Here is a 12,166-nt window from a genome sequence, read left to right as displayed (position 1 = left end):
CCCAGTCGATCTGTGGAAGACTCACATCTCTTAGCACGGCTGTGGCAGAGCCCAGCAGCCCTGTCTCTCTGCTGGCACGTGGGATGAGGGTCAAACAAAAATCATAGGGGAATTTGTTTTAGTTTGCAAAATCTGTTTGCAAATCTAATTTTGACCAGCAGCAACTTCAGTGGGTAAGCTGTTACAAAATTTTCACATGATTTTTACTGGAGGAATATATACTTTCATATCTACAGAAACATCCATAGACATTCTTTTAGAGAATCACAATAGTCAGTATGTGAGATTTCACTGCTTCAGAGGCCTTCTGCTCTGACTGGGATGAATCAGACTCCACATACCATGGACAATGAGAACCCAGTGCCTCACTTTCACAGGCATGCCTTGTTTCAAAACACAAAGGTCACCTAATCCAGGTTAAGAGAACTGTGTGACAAAGGAGACGCTCCAAGGCCACAGAGACTAAACACAATAAAAGGAGGGAATGGCAGGTCAACCTCAGAGGATGTTCCTGTGGCACAGAGAAACTGGATGGAGTTTCTTATAGCAAACAGCCAGGGAAAGTCTGACACTAACAGTGGATTCCAATGCAGACAGAAGCGGAAACAACAGAGGAAACGGCAGTGACCTGCCCAGAGTCAGCTCTGGACCGTGGGGTGCCTGAGCTATCATCTATGACACCATGCTCCTCTATTACCTGCCACCTCTGGTTTCCATCGGTGTGGCTGAAAACTCCTGGGCTGTTGCATTACTGAGGCTGCCCAAGCAGCAAATTCACCCCACTCCCTGGGACTGAGAGCACCTCCTGCAACCCTTCCCTGTGTTCTGACATTCCCAAGCTCTTTACACAGCGTCTTTGAAGTAAAGCCAAACAAAACCTGAGGCCAGGAGGTGCTGGGAGAGGGCACCTCTCTGGCTGGAGCCTCGAGTGCAGTGTCTCCCCTGGCACAGCAGCTCCAGCACTGCCCGGTTCAGAGCTGAGGTCAGGCAGAAGTGGAGTCTGGGTGAAGAGAGGAGTAGCATGAAAGCCTGGAGCAGCACAGCAAGTGGCAAGAGGCGGTGAACAAAGGGAGTAACACAGAACTCAGTCCTGCTGAGGATGCTGTGGAAGGCAGAAAAGCCATGGTTATGGGTGTAGCAGGGAATGAATATGTTCTGCCAAGAAAAGAAGGTAGATTTCCAGGCCTGGTTTTAAAGGCATTAGCCAGTTGATAAAAAATTCTCAGAGTAGATCACAGGAGCACTAAACAACAATAATTAAGGCTTTACATTCCCAGAGTTATCTTTTCTTTCCTGCTCTTGGTAATCCTGAAGCCAAGGGGACCCAGGAATGCAGCACAATGAGCTCCATGGCTGATAGACTGTAAATGTAAGAGTGTCCCAAAACTCAGAGCAAAGGAGCTCTGATCCCAGGCCTCTGAAGTGCTAAATCACCAAATGTCAACTACAGCAAGTTCCACCAAAACTGCAGCCATGGATGCTATAGGTTGTTTATAACAAACCGAAGCTGACAGAGTAAAGGATGGGGGTTGAGGGATGTCTGCACTGCACGCCAAGGTTTTTCTAAAAATATTTTACACCTGCCATTTGTTCTGCACACTGATCATATTTTGTCTATGAGGTAGAGAACTCATAGTACCAAAGGGAATGTGGTTTATGTTCCCGAGTCTTAATGCTTTTTCCCTTCTGTAAGGCAAAACTCCTTACTACTGTCACTAAAATAAAGCCAAGAGGAAAAAAGTCACACAGGCACTGCCATGGTAACAGTTTAACTGTTCCTCTCACTGATCTTTGGAAACAGTCCCTTCAGCAGGATTTTACAGCTCTAGCACTTCGATTTAGCAAACTTTTTATGCAACTCATGAGGGGAATGCAGCCAACTCTGTGCACTCAATTTAAATCAACTTGCTGATGATATAAAAAAGAGTGCTGAACCACTGGTTTGCTTCATCTGCTCCAAAACTACCAACACAAACCCTGAGGTATTTATTCCTGAAACGCTAATAGAACAGTCTGGGGCATCAGATCAGTACGTGAACTCTGCTTTGATCCCATGTCAGTCCAAAGAGCTGATTTAACAACTCATTGTTTGGTTACTTGATAGTTCAGAATGCAGCTGGGCTTTTTGCTCCCAGCAGGCTTTTGCAGGTTGGGATGCAGTGGGAGCAGAGAGTGCAGCACTGGGGGATAATCTGCCCTGGCTGTGCACCAAGAGATTGTACAAGCAATGTTCAGCAGCTTTCTAATTTTGCATCATCAAGGAAGGATGACCTTTCCATGGCTTATAGAACCATAGAATGGTTTGGGTTGGAAGGGACCTTGATAGCTCACCTAGTCCAGCTCCCTGCAATGATCAGACAGCTTCAATTAAATCAGGTGGCTCAGAGCCCCGTCCTCAATGTGTATGAATTACCTGAGCTGAAGTTGAGAACTGCAGAACTTGTACTCACTGAGCTGCAGTGCCAGGCCCAGGACTCAGCTACAGGGACCCTGGAGAACAGGACACAGCAAAGGAACACTACTCTGTGAACTCCACCCACGATTCAGCTTCCCACGGCAGAAATAACCAGGCCAGTTTAATTTTGGTGGCCATTACCAGAGTCCTGATAAGGAGAGAGGTCTGCTCCCTACCCATTCCCACAGAATGAACACAGCACAGACTGTAGCTGTTCCCTGATCCTTCTGTGCAGCCACGCTGGAGCCTCTGAGCAGCTTCAAGGATCCTAGACTGCAATTTTGAAAAGTTATTGACCTGTGCTGAATTAAGTGAGCCCTGCAGACCAAAAGTACCGTGAACTTGTGCTTGGGTGGGGGCCTGGGGTGAGGTGACAGGAGGCACTAAGCAGCATTGAAGGGGTCACATATTTCTACTATTTCCTTCACTGTAAATTCAAGTCACCTTCCAAGATTTAACTCACACTGGCAATTCTAAGGAAGCAAATTGCATATTCACGTGAGAAAATACAAAACAACTTGCACACCTGAGCAAATGCTTCCCTTTCCCCATTTTTATGTCCTTTCTATCCAAGCAAGTGCATTTACCTGACAGCTAAATACTGAGTGCGCACAAATGACCCCAGCAATTGACCTGGCACTCGGGGAGAACAGAATGTTGCAATGCAAATGTTTGGCCTCAGAAATTCAGCATGAAACTTCAGCAGAAGATAAATAACTGGGTGAAGCAGACTGAACACAAAGCAGGCATCTCTCATTCCTCTCAGAAGATTAAAAAATCATTCACGCTTAAACGTTTAAAATCATTAAAACAAAAAAATCTCCACACTTGCATTGAGAGAACTTGAAGCTCTCTTTCCGACTTGTCTCCTTTCAAAGCACCAGAACCAAATCCTGCTTGTCCAATCTTTATATTGAAAGGCGCTGCAAAAAACGTGTGTTCCAAAAGATTTTTCCTTGCATGGCCCTTCAGACACAGAGCTGGTTCCAGTGGAAAGGAGCAAATCAGCCTGAGAGGAGGAGAAGCTCACTGACCTTTTAACAAATTATCTCAGTTTAAATCATAGGAATAGACATATTACAGAACACATGAAGAGTCTCCACTGTCAGAGTTGCTTAACCTCTTGGGCACTTTAGGTATTAGTATCATGCTGTAAATAGTGAAACTGTAGTAAATCTTAAGTCTAGGCATTCAAACAGGAATAATACACAGAGCTGGCATTCTCTGCCTTCCAGCATTTGATCCAGCATTTTTCTAATTCCTCTTAAAAACAAAATCATCCAGTCAAAATGAGGTACCAAATGATGTGCTTTTAAGGCCGGTGCTGTCCACGGCTGTGCTGTGAGTGGAAAGATAAACCAGATGGCAAACTCAATAAAAGGGAGCCAGTTAAACAGAGACAGATGAACGCCGAAAAAAACCCCCTTCGCTCCATTATTGCTTTCGAACTGGTTGTCATGGCACTAGAAATGGATACCACTGTCAGCCTCCCACCTCTGCCCAGCCAGCTCTCCACAGCCTCTGCTGAAAGCAGGGAGCTCACACTGGTGTGAAAAGCACAGGCTGCTCCCACCACAGCTCCACTCCCACCGAAGAGGGGGGTGTGGATGGAGTTGCACCTTTTGTCACATCAAGTGCATCCAGCAGGAAAAGACTGACCTTTGGTCTCAAATTCCAGTGTCAGAACACTGAAGTTCATTTTAATCCTGTGCTCTGTCTGTAGCTCACAACTCACTGCCAAGAGCCAAAGACTATCCACTTAGCACTGGGTCTCTGTATGGCTGGAGCTGCCGTGGAACATAAACTGACCTTTGTCAGATTTACACATTAAGGCAGTTTCTCTTCCCCTTGACAATGTCCATTAGCAAGGAGCACTATCTGCTGAGCAGATGGAAAAGAATAAGGGATGCAACTTCCAAATAGCCCTGGAAAAACTGAGTTGTTGTGTCAGCCTCTGAATTCTTTCCCCTCCCACTTCCATTTGATTTTGAGAATATATTCAGTTAAAATTGGTAAAATCTGCTAAAATAAAGACCTTAGAATGTCACAGTGTAGCTGCATCACATTTCTCTTTTTAATAGAGCATATAAAATGTGAGTTTACAATGGGTTTAGTAAGCTGTAAATCAGCACTTCTATTCAGGTTAGTTTCTGAGCTATTAATCCCTAAAACAGAGGCAGAATGCTGGTTTGCTGGTCCAGGACTTCCCAAGAGCATAGTTCCAATGATCCCGATGACATGGAAAGGAGATGTTATTGAATCACCTGAGTCCCTGCTAGACACATCCCATCGCCCCGTAACTCAATGTTCACAGAGCTGAAAAGCCATAATTATCAAGGAAAAAAAAATAGAATTCCATTTTGGTTTCAGTGAGCTGCAATTACAAAAAAACAAGTGAAATTGGTTCAAATGATTGCAGGCAAGTCCCTAATGGGATTCTTTGTCAGGGGTATTTTGGGTCAGGAGCCCCCCATGAGGTGCAGCCACTGAGCCACCCTTCCCTTTGCTCCTAAGTCAGACTCTGGCGCAGCCCTGGCAGTGCCAGCATGAGGACAACGGTGCTCAGATCACCAGCGGGACACAGAATTCACACACCACCACAGCCAAGTAATTTTAAAGAATTTTAATACAAACTTAATATAAACTATTTCAGTCCCTCTTAACATGTAAGACACTGACTCAAAATACTTTTATACCTTTTTTCAAGTATTGCACAATGTAGGTACAAAATTAATATTTACGATTACATTTTCTTCCATAATATATAGCAAAAATCTTTAAACTTTTAACAGAAAATACAATTTGTGTTTCTTTTGAAAAAAGCAAATATTTCGTACATTTTAATTCCACCACTAAGGAATATTCTGTACACAACTTTTTAACTTTTTTTTTAGAATTGATGTCTTTAAGATGGATATCTTACAATTTCAGTAAAAAAAATACAACATGAAGCTGCTGCAGCTGTCACAGATCACTGTAGTAAAAAGATATAAATGCAATACCATGTTGTAGAAACAATATATATACTCTGATATTTTACAAACTTTGTACTAAATTAAATTATACAATTAGAAAAAGACCAATAAACCCACCTATTAGTGCCAATTTTTTTATATGTATACATATATGTCTGAGCACATATATATATATAGACACATGAAAAAATTAGCCACTTCCTTGCTATATCTTAAATACTGTAAGAGGCCATATTTTTGAGAGTATATTTTTGTAATGCACAGTCAGTATAAAATAATTTTGTGCTTGGTTGGCAAATGAAAAAATGATGCATGTTGTATTTATCTAACCAAGCCTGAACGTATTCATACTACAAGCCTTAAAAAAAATCTCAAGAGGTGGGAAAAAAGATACACCCTTGGGTACGTGCATTTTAACTTGTACAATAGTATTTACTTGGATTTGACTTTCGGTTTATTTTTAGTTAGCCATAACTGGCTGGAATTGCTGGTTAGAATACTGCATGTTGTTTAAACTAAAATTCAAGCCATCCACAAAAGACTTCTCATTTAGACCTCCATAGGCTGCAAACATATCAAAGGCATTACTGTACTGGAGAGGACTGAGGTTAAGGGAGCTGTCACCAGGAAAGATGCTACTGGTACTACCTTGACCCTGCATGTTGGGGAAAATGAACTCCTTTGCGTTAGGAGACAGGGCAGAAGTCTTCTGCTGTTGCTGTTGCTGACTGCCTAGGCTGAGCCCATAGAGAGAGTGCATGGAGGAGGAGAGGGATTTCTGCTTCAACAGGTCATTGACATTCAAGCCCAGGTTGGTGGGAGAGGTGCGGGCGACCTTGTTGCCACGGCCGCTGTTCTTCATTTTGGTTGAGCCAAACTTGGTGGCAGCAAATGTGGCAGTGGTGAAGGTTAAAGGCTGAGTGGAACGGGGCATGAAGGTCGGGCTCACAGCAGCTGAGTGACCAAAGGGAGGAGAAGGAGAACTAGACACTGAAGATGCTGGGTCATTAATAGGCATGAACACCTGGGCCTCGGGGTTAAAGCTGTTCTTGATTTCCTTATCCAACTCACATCCGTTTTCATTATCATCCACATAAAGCACTTTCACTGGTCCCTTTTCACCGATTTGGTACGAAACCTCAAACGGGTCAATCCAAACACTAAGATCCTGAGGCAAGTTGCCACGAACATCATCAATGTCCAAACCACTCTCTTTGGATGCTTGTTCTACGACTGGGTCCACTTTCTCCCCGATATGAATACATCTAAACCCTGATCCTTTGTATGGCTTTTCTGGATACCAGTGCCCTTCATACTTCTTTTTCAGAAGTCTTTCAAGCTCTTCACCAAAAATGTTGACACGTCGTCTGGGAAGCTTATTGTACAAATACGAAATAATAAAATTGAGTGCTACTTGGATTTCAAGCTGCATAGCTGCTGTGCCACAGAGTTATAAGTCTGTTTCAAAACCCAAAGAAGAAAGTGTTCAAGATGCCACAGGGAAACAAAATTTCATTCAAAGTGCTGATTCGAGTTGATTATTATCCTTCACCTTGAGTGCTCTTGTTCCTTTAAGAAAAAATAAAAGCAAACACATCCAAATAAGAACAGTGTAAGATCAAGCTCCGAGGCCTATTCTTTTAGCTTCACTTTCTGCAGAAAATAGGTTACTTTTCAAGTGAAAAAATGTGCATCAAACTATTTCTGTTCCTGCCTGCAGAAGGTGACGATGTCAGCTCCATTCAGCATGACTTACAGACAACAGTAGAGAGGATGGGCTTGTGTTTACACATACAGCATGGGGCACTTCCAAATCACAAGAGCTGGGTGTTTAGTTATTCACAAACCAGCAAGGATAATTTTTAAGACATCACAGAACTGCCAAGCCTGTCAAGGGTTCAATTACCAACCTGTATTTGGATGATTTATAGTACTCAGCTGCAAAATTTAGTACCAGACCATTAGTTTAGGCTGAAAGGTCTTAGTCCAAGGGTCATTTATCACTTTAAAGTTTGGAAACATATTGACTGCAACTGTAGGCTGCAGAATTTTCAAAATGTTAACAATTGCTTTATAAGGTTTCATACAAATTGTTAAAACGATGCAACATTTAAGTCCAAGCAAATCTTCTCCCTAAACTCTGCACGGGTAAAATGATGCAAACTGAGGAGAAAATGTCCGCTGTGCACATCCAACAGTTCACACTGAAATGCAGTCAGCACATACATAAAAGCTGCATGTATGTTCTGTCAGAAGGGTGGCCAAGACCGATAAATTAATTCACAAATTTTTTGCTCTCTACAAATTATTTTCTATTTTCAGATGCAAGATGCAATTATATACCCAGTTATTGTATTGCACTGTCTGTAGCTCAGATTTCAAAAAGTTCCTGGGCTAACAGGGCTTTTGACAGCCTCAAACCGGATTGCCTTTCTCCTTCCCCAAGACTCCATTTTCTATTTAATGTAGTTGTCACTCCTTCACAAAGGACAAAAGAGAAATTAGCTGCTGTCTAAAGTTAGAGAAGGGCCGAGAATCAGGTAATGCACACAAACTGCTAACACCAATCCTGCAGTATCTTGGTATAAACATGCACACAAAACACACACCTTTGTCAAAAAGTTCCAATACAACAAAATATGGGTGGTTTGTGGGTTTTTTTGGCTCAAGCCAAAAGCCCGAAGAGAATTTCAATTAACAGTGGGCTTTTCTGCACTGCATCACTAAGAACAAAATTTAGCGTAGCTGTCACTAAACATTAGAGAAATCAAAGTTAAATTAACAATGTGACTAAACGGCTTTTTAAATTCTTGCTCCAAATAATCTCCTTTTAAAGTCTGGAACCTTATTTCCAAGCCATTCGTGTTCTCCCCAACACGGTATGGGAATAGTTTGAAAGGCTGTATGATAAGGCGACCTTTAAACGTTTGCTGGATCAGCACCGGGTAGGGATAAGGAAAAGATCAAGGGCAAACAGAAGATATTTACAAAAGGGGCACAATCAGTACCGAAAAGCTGATTGGGTGGTTAAACGGGACACTTAAAAATGATTTATTAATCCATCTGTGCTGCTTCCCTTCCCCCATGTCCTTTAAGAAAGGAATGTTCCTTTCAGAGCGCACCAGGCTGACGCTGTAAATTTCTCCAAAGCGAAACGGATCCGTGGTACAAAAGCAGCTGATCAAACACATTGGCGTGATCATTTCGGACTCGTTCTTTTTATGTATTTATTGGAAATCGGCAGTATTTCTGGGGGATCTGAGCCCATACGTGGCCCGGCAGCAGCGCCCTGGCAGGAGCCTTAAGCAGCGGGAGTTACATAACCAAGCAGTTGGGTCTCATTAGATTTCTGCTCACAGCCCTGGAGCTCCGGCGGCAGCGGGAGGAGAAGGAAGAGCATTTTCTGAGCCCGTAAGAAAGCGAAGGAGGAAGAGGAAGGGGCATATCTGGAGGGCGGGTGGGGGTTGCAGGGCCCCTCTCCCGGCGCACGGCCGGGCAGGTCCCGCAGGGCGCTGCCGGCGCTCCCGGAGCGGCCCAGCGCCGATTACTCAGCCAGCACCGCTCCGTCCTCCCCGCCCGAGTGCGGCCGGGGCGGCCTGGGGGGAGCGACCCCTCACAGTCCCGGCCGTGCCCTCTCCCCCAGCCCCTTCCCCGAGGAGCCCCTGCACCCACCCAGCGCCCCCCGGCACCGCGGGGTCGTGACCGCCTCAGCACACCCCGCCCAGGGGCCGGGGCCGGGGCCGGGCGGTGCTGCCTCACACCCCCGCCCGCGCCCCCCCCGCGCCTCACGGCCGGTACTCACCCAGGGCTGCGGGGGTAGTGCAAACAGTCCCGGCGGGGGTGTGAGGGCGGGGGGGTGCGGCTCAGCACCCGACCCCCATCTCCGAGCGCCGGCTCCCTCGGCGAGGATGGGAGGGGAGAGGAAAGAGAAGAAAAAAAAAAGGGAGGGGGAAGGGTCGGAAAAAAAAGGGGGGGAGGGGAGGGGGGAGGGCAGCGCTGCTCACACCCCCACGACGGGCGCGCCCGGCGGCCGCAGCTGCACTCCCTCTGCTTCTGCCCCGCCGCCCGCCGCGCCCCTACTTATACCCTCCCTTGCCCCGCCTACAGCCGCGCCCCTACGGCCACGCCCCGCGCGGCCGCACTGCCCGAGCCCCGCCCTCCACTGACCGGCGTCCGGGTGGCCCCGCCCCCAGCTGCCGGGGCTCCGCCCCCCGCCCGGGGTTCTCCGCCGCTGCTTCTCCCCCCCCGGCGCGGCGCGCGGGGCCTCTCTGACGTCAACGCGCAGCCCCGTTGCGTCACTGTCGACGTCAAACCGTGCCCTTGCGCCCCTCAGCCCCGCGGGGAAGGGAAGGGGGGGAGCGCTGAACTACATCTCCCATGACCACCGTGGCCCGCGGGGGCCTCGGCAGCGGCGACGGCGGGGCTGCAGGGCCGTGCCTGCACGGGTGGCACCCCGCAGGCTCCGGAGTAATCCGGACGGGCTCCGTCCTGAGGGGGGCGCGGACGGCCCCTCACATCACCGCCAGCCGCCCCCCCGCCCCGCGCCCGACGGCTAAAAATACTCGCCACAGGTAGCAACGCCCGGCGATTGGCTGCCTGCCCGAGCAGCCGCCGCTGATTGGCCACTGGAACGGGGGGGGTGGAGCCAGGCCGGATTTTGGAGGACCGAGGGCGAGCAGTGGCGTGAGGGAAGTGGCGGTGGCCGGAATGCCGGCGGGGCCAGGCCGAGGGGCTCTAGCGGAGCGGAGCCGATCCGGTCCGATCCGTTTGGGATGGGACCCACCCCCGTATTCCTTAAAACATCCTCGGGTTTGCTCTTAAACACCCCTTGGGGTGTTAAGGGTTGGCGCTGGGACAGTTTCCCGCACACCGCCAGCAGGACACCGTTCTAGAGGACAAATTGTGAAGGGCTTTTTTTTTTTTTTTTTTTTTTTTTTTTTTTTTTTTTCCCCTCTCCGCCTCTTGCTCTGTCTGTATAATAATAAAGCATTTTGGCATAAGCGCTACATGGCTCCCGGGAGAGATTTGGAAATGCCAGTCGGGAGAAATGCAAGGACTTTTAACCCTTTGCAGCTGAGAGTATATATGAGAATGGGAAGCAGTAACCCAAAAGATGAAATATTAAGGGAAAGAAGAGGGTAATATTTAGTATTTTCCACAGCTTAACATTTCTGATGGAAGGCTTAATTCATCGTAAAGCATAGATTTTATTCAGATGTATCAGTGTTGATTCTTCTGGGACTGTGGTATTGCAAACAACTTTAAAATCTTGATTCAGACTCAAAATATTTACAATTTCCCCCCGTATTTCTCACCCATTTTTAAATCTAGAGGGTTGAAGATGCCTTCAAGGAAAACTGAATCGCTTGTCACTATGTACCCCGAATGGAAAATAAAATGGGAAGATTATAGCATTACAAGCACTGGCAACTGGGAGAATACTGGGAACTGCTGCAGCATCTCCGGGTGTCTGAAAGAGTCCTGGGTATTTGTTTGGATCAAAAAGAGACAAAGTGAAGCAACTCCCGAAACAGAGAAGGTGAAAAGACAAACAGGGTGTAGTTTTGTTTTGCTTTTGTTTTGACTTTAGAGCTCAGGAGTCTCTGTAGAACAACAAACGCACATTGGCAGGTGACATCGGCCACTGGTGACCGTTCAGCTCTCGCTGTGCTCAGTTCTGGGGTGGCAGCAGCAGATTTCCCTTTGAAGTCAGAAAAACTGCACAGTGCTGCAGATCAGTATTTTCAGGTGAGGTTTCAGAAGGAGCTTTACAAACCTGGTAACTGCTGCTGAGCTGCTAAAAAGTGCCAGGTTTTAAAAGCAGTGACTTTCTTTTAAATGGCTTTAGTGCACGAGAAGCATTAGGAAGTGAATTAAATGTACAGAGCTAAGACATTGGTAATCAAGACAACCATGGGATCCTTTAAAGCTGTAAAAATCGGGATGTGCTTTTCTGGGGCTTATGGAAAGGAAACTTCTCATGCAGTCATGAATGTCTGTAGACAAATTGGCTGTTACATGCAACTCGACCAATTTTTAGGTCAGTACCACCCCATCATTCTATGATTCTAAATGTTAATGGCGGGTCATTGGCCCAGGAATAGCCTCTTCAAGGATCAATCCCAGTTCTAGTGTTCCAGTGAAAGTTTCAATTTATCCTTTTTTGTCTGAAAAAATAGCTTTTAAACTGCAGTGATCACAGTGTGGTCCACACACGGCAAGTCAGAGATAGGTGGCCAAACTCTAGTAGTGTTAAATTATTAACACCTAAACCCAGAGCTTAATCCAGGATCACTTGTATTCTTAAACCTAGACTGGCTTTTTGATCCACAAGGGTCAGAGTAGGGCCTGCAGTGTTTTTCAACCCTTTTGGTTAATACACAGCAATAACAAAATGTCTGTCTCCCTGCTAGAAAAATCTTTAAAAATACAATCAAACACAAAATAACTCCAGCAGCAAAATTTTACACATGTTGCCAGTTCGGTTCAGCTGGAAGATTAATCTTAAAAGAAAAGCTATATATTCTCATCTCTCCTGACAGACCTTGACAAGTCTTCTCCCCAGCAGAGCAAATCAACACAAGTATTTCAGAGCAAGGCAGGAGTGAGATTAGAAGTAAGACTTCCTTAATCTATATTAAATAAGAAGGGTTTGGTCTCATTCCCTGTTCATAGTCAGATCCTGCAATGCTGGCCAGCAGACAGCCATCAGCAACTGAACTACAATTTCCACAGT

At 46.2% G+C, this 12,166-nt stretch overlaps 1 protein-coding gene across 1 annotated transcript; it reads right to left on the bottom strand.

Moving 5' to 3' along the window:
- Positions 1–5,063: 5,063 nt before the first annotated feature.
- On the bottom strand, positions 5,064–9,395 carry TOB1 (transducer of ERBB2, 1). The gene is made up of 2 exons (XM_066200503.1): positions 9,233–9,395; positions 5,064–6,999 (listed from the first exon to the last, which is right to left on the bottom strand). The coding sequence occupies exon 2, from the start codon at positions 6,860–6,862 to the stop codon at positions 5,891–5,893; it is 972 nt and encodes a 323-aa protein (XP_066056600.1). The 5' UTR covers positions 6,863–6,999; positions 9,233–9,395; the 3' UTR covers positions 5,064–5,890.
- Positions 9,396–12,166: the final 2,771 nt, after the last annotated feature.

Source organism: Chamaea fasciata, unplaced genomic scaffold (genome assembly GCF_029207755.1).
Source record: "Chamaea fasciata isolate MVZ Bird 193981 ecotype frontalis unplaced genomic scaffold, bChaFas1.0.hap1 SCAF_19, whole genome shotgun sequence".
Classification (NCBI taxonomy): domain Eukaryota; kingdom Metazoa; phylum Chordata; class Aves; order Passeriformes; family Sylviidae; genus Chamaea; species Chamaea fasciata.
This window is presented reverse-complemented; position numbering and strand designations above follow the sequence as displayed.

Coding starts and splice junctions, on each gene's coding strand:
- TOB1 (XM_066200503.1), bottom strand. CDS start 6,862: ATGCAGCTTGAAATCCAAGTAGCACTCAATTTTATTATTTCGTATTTG.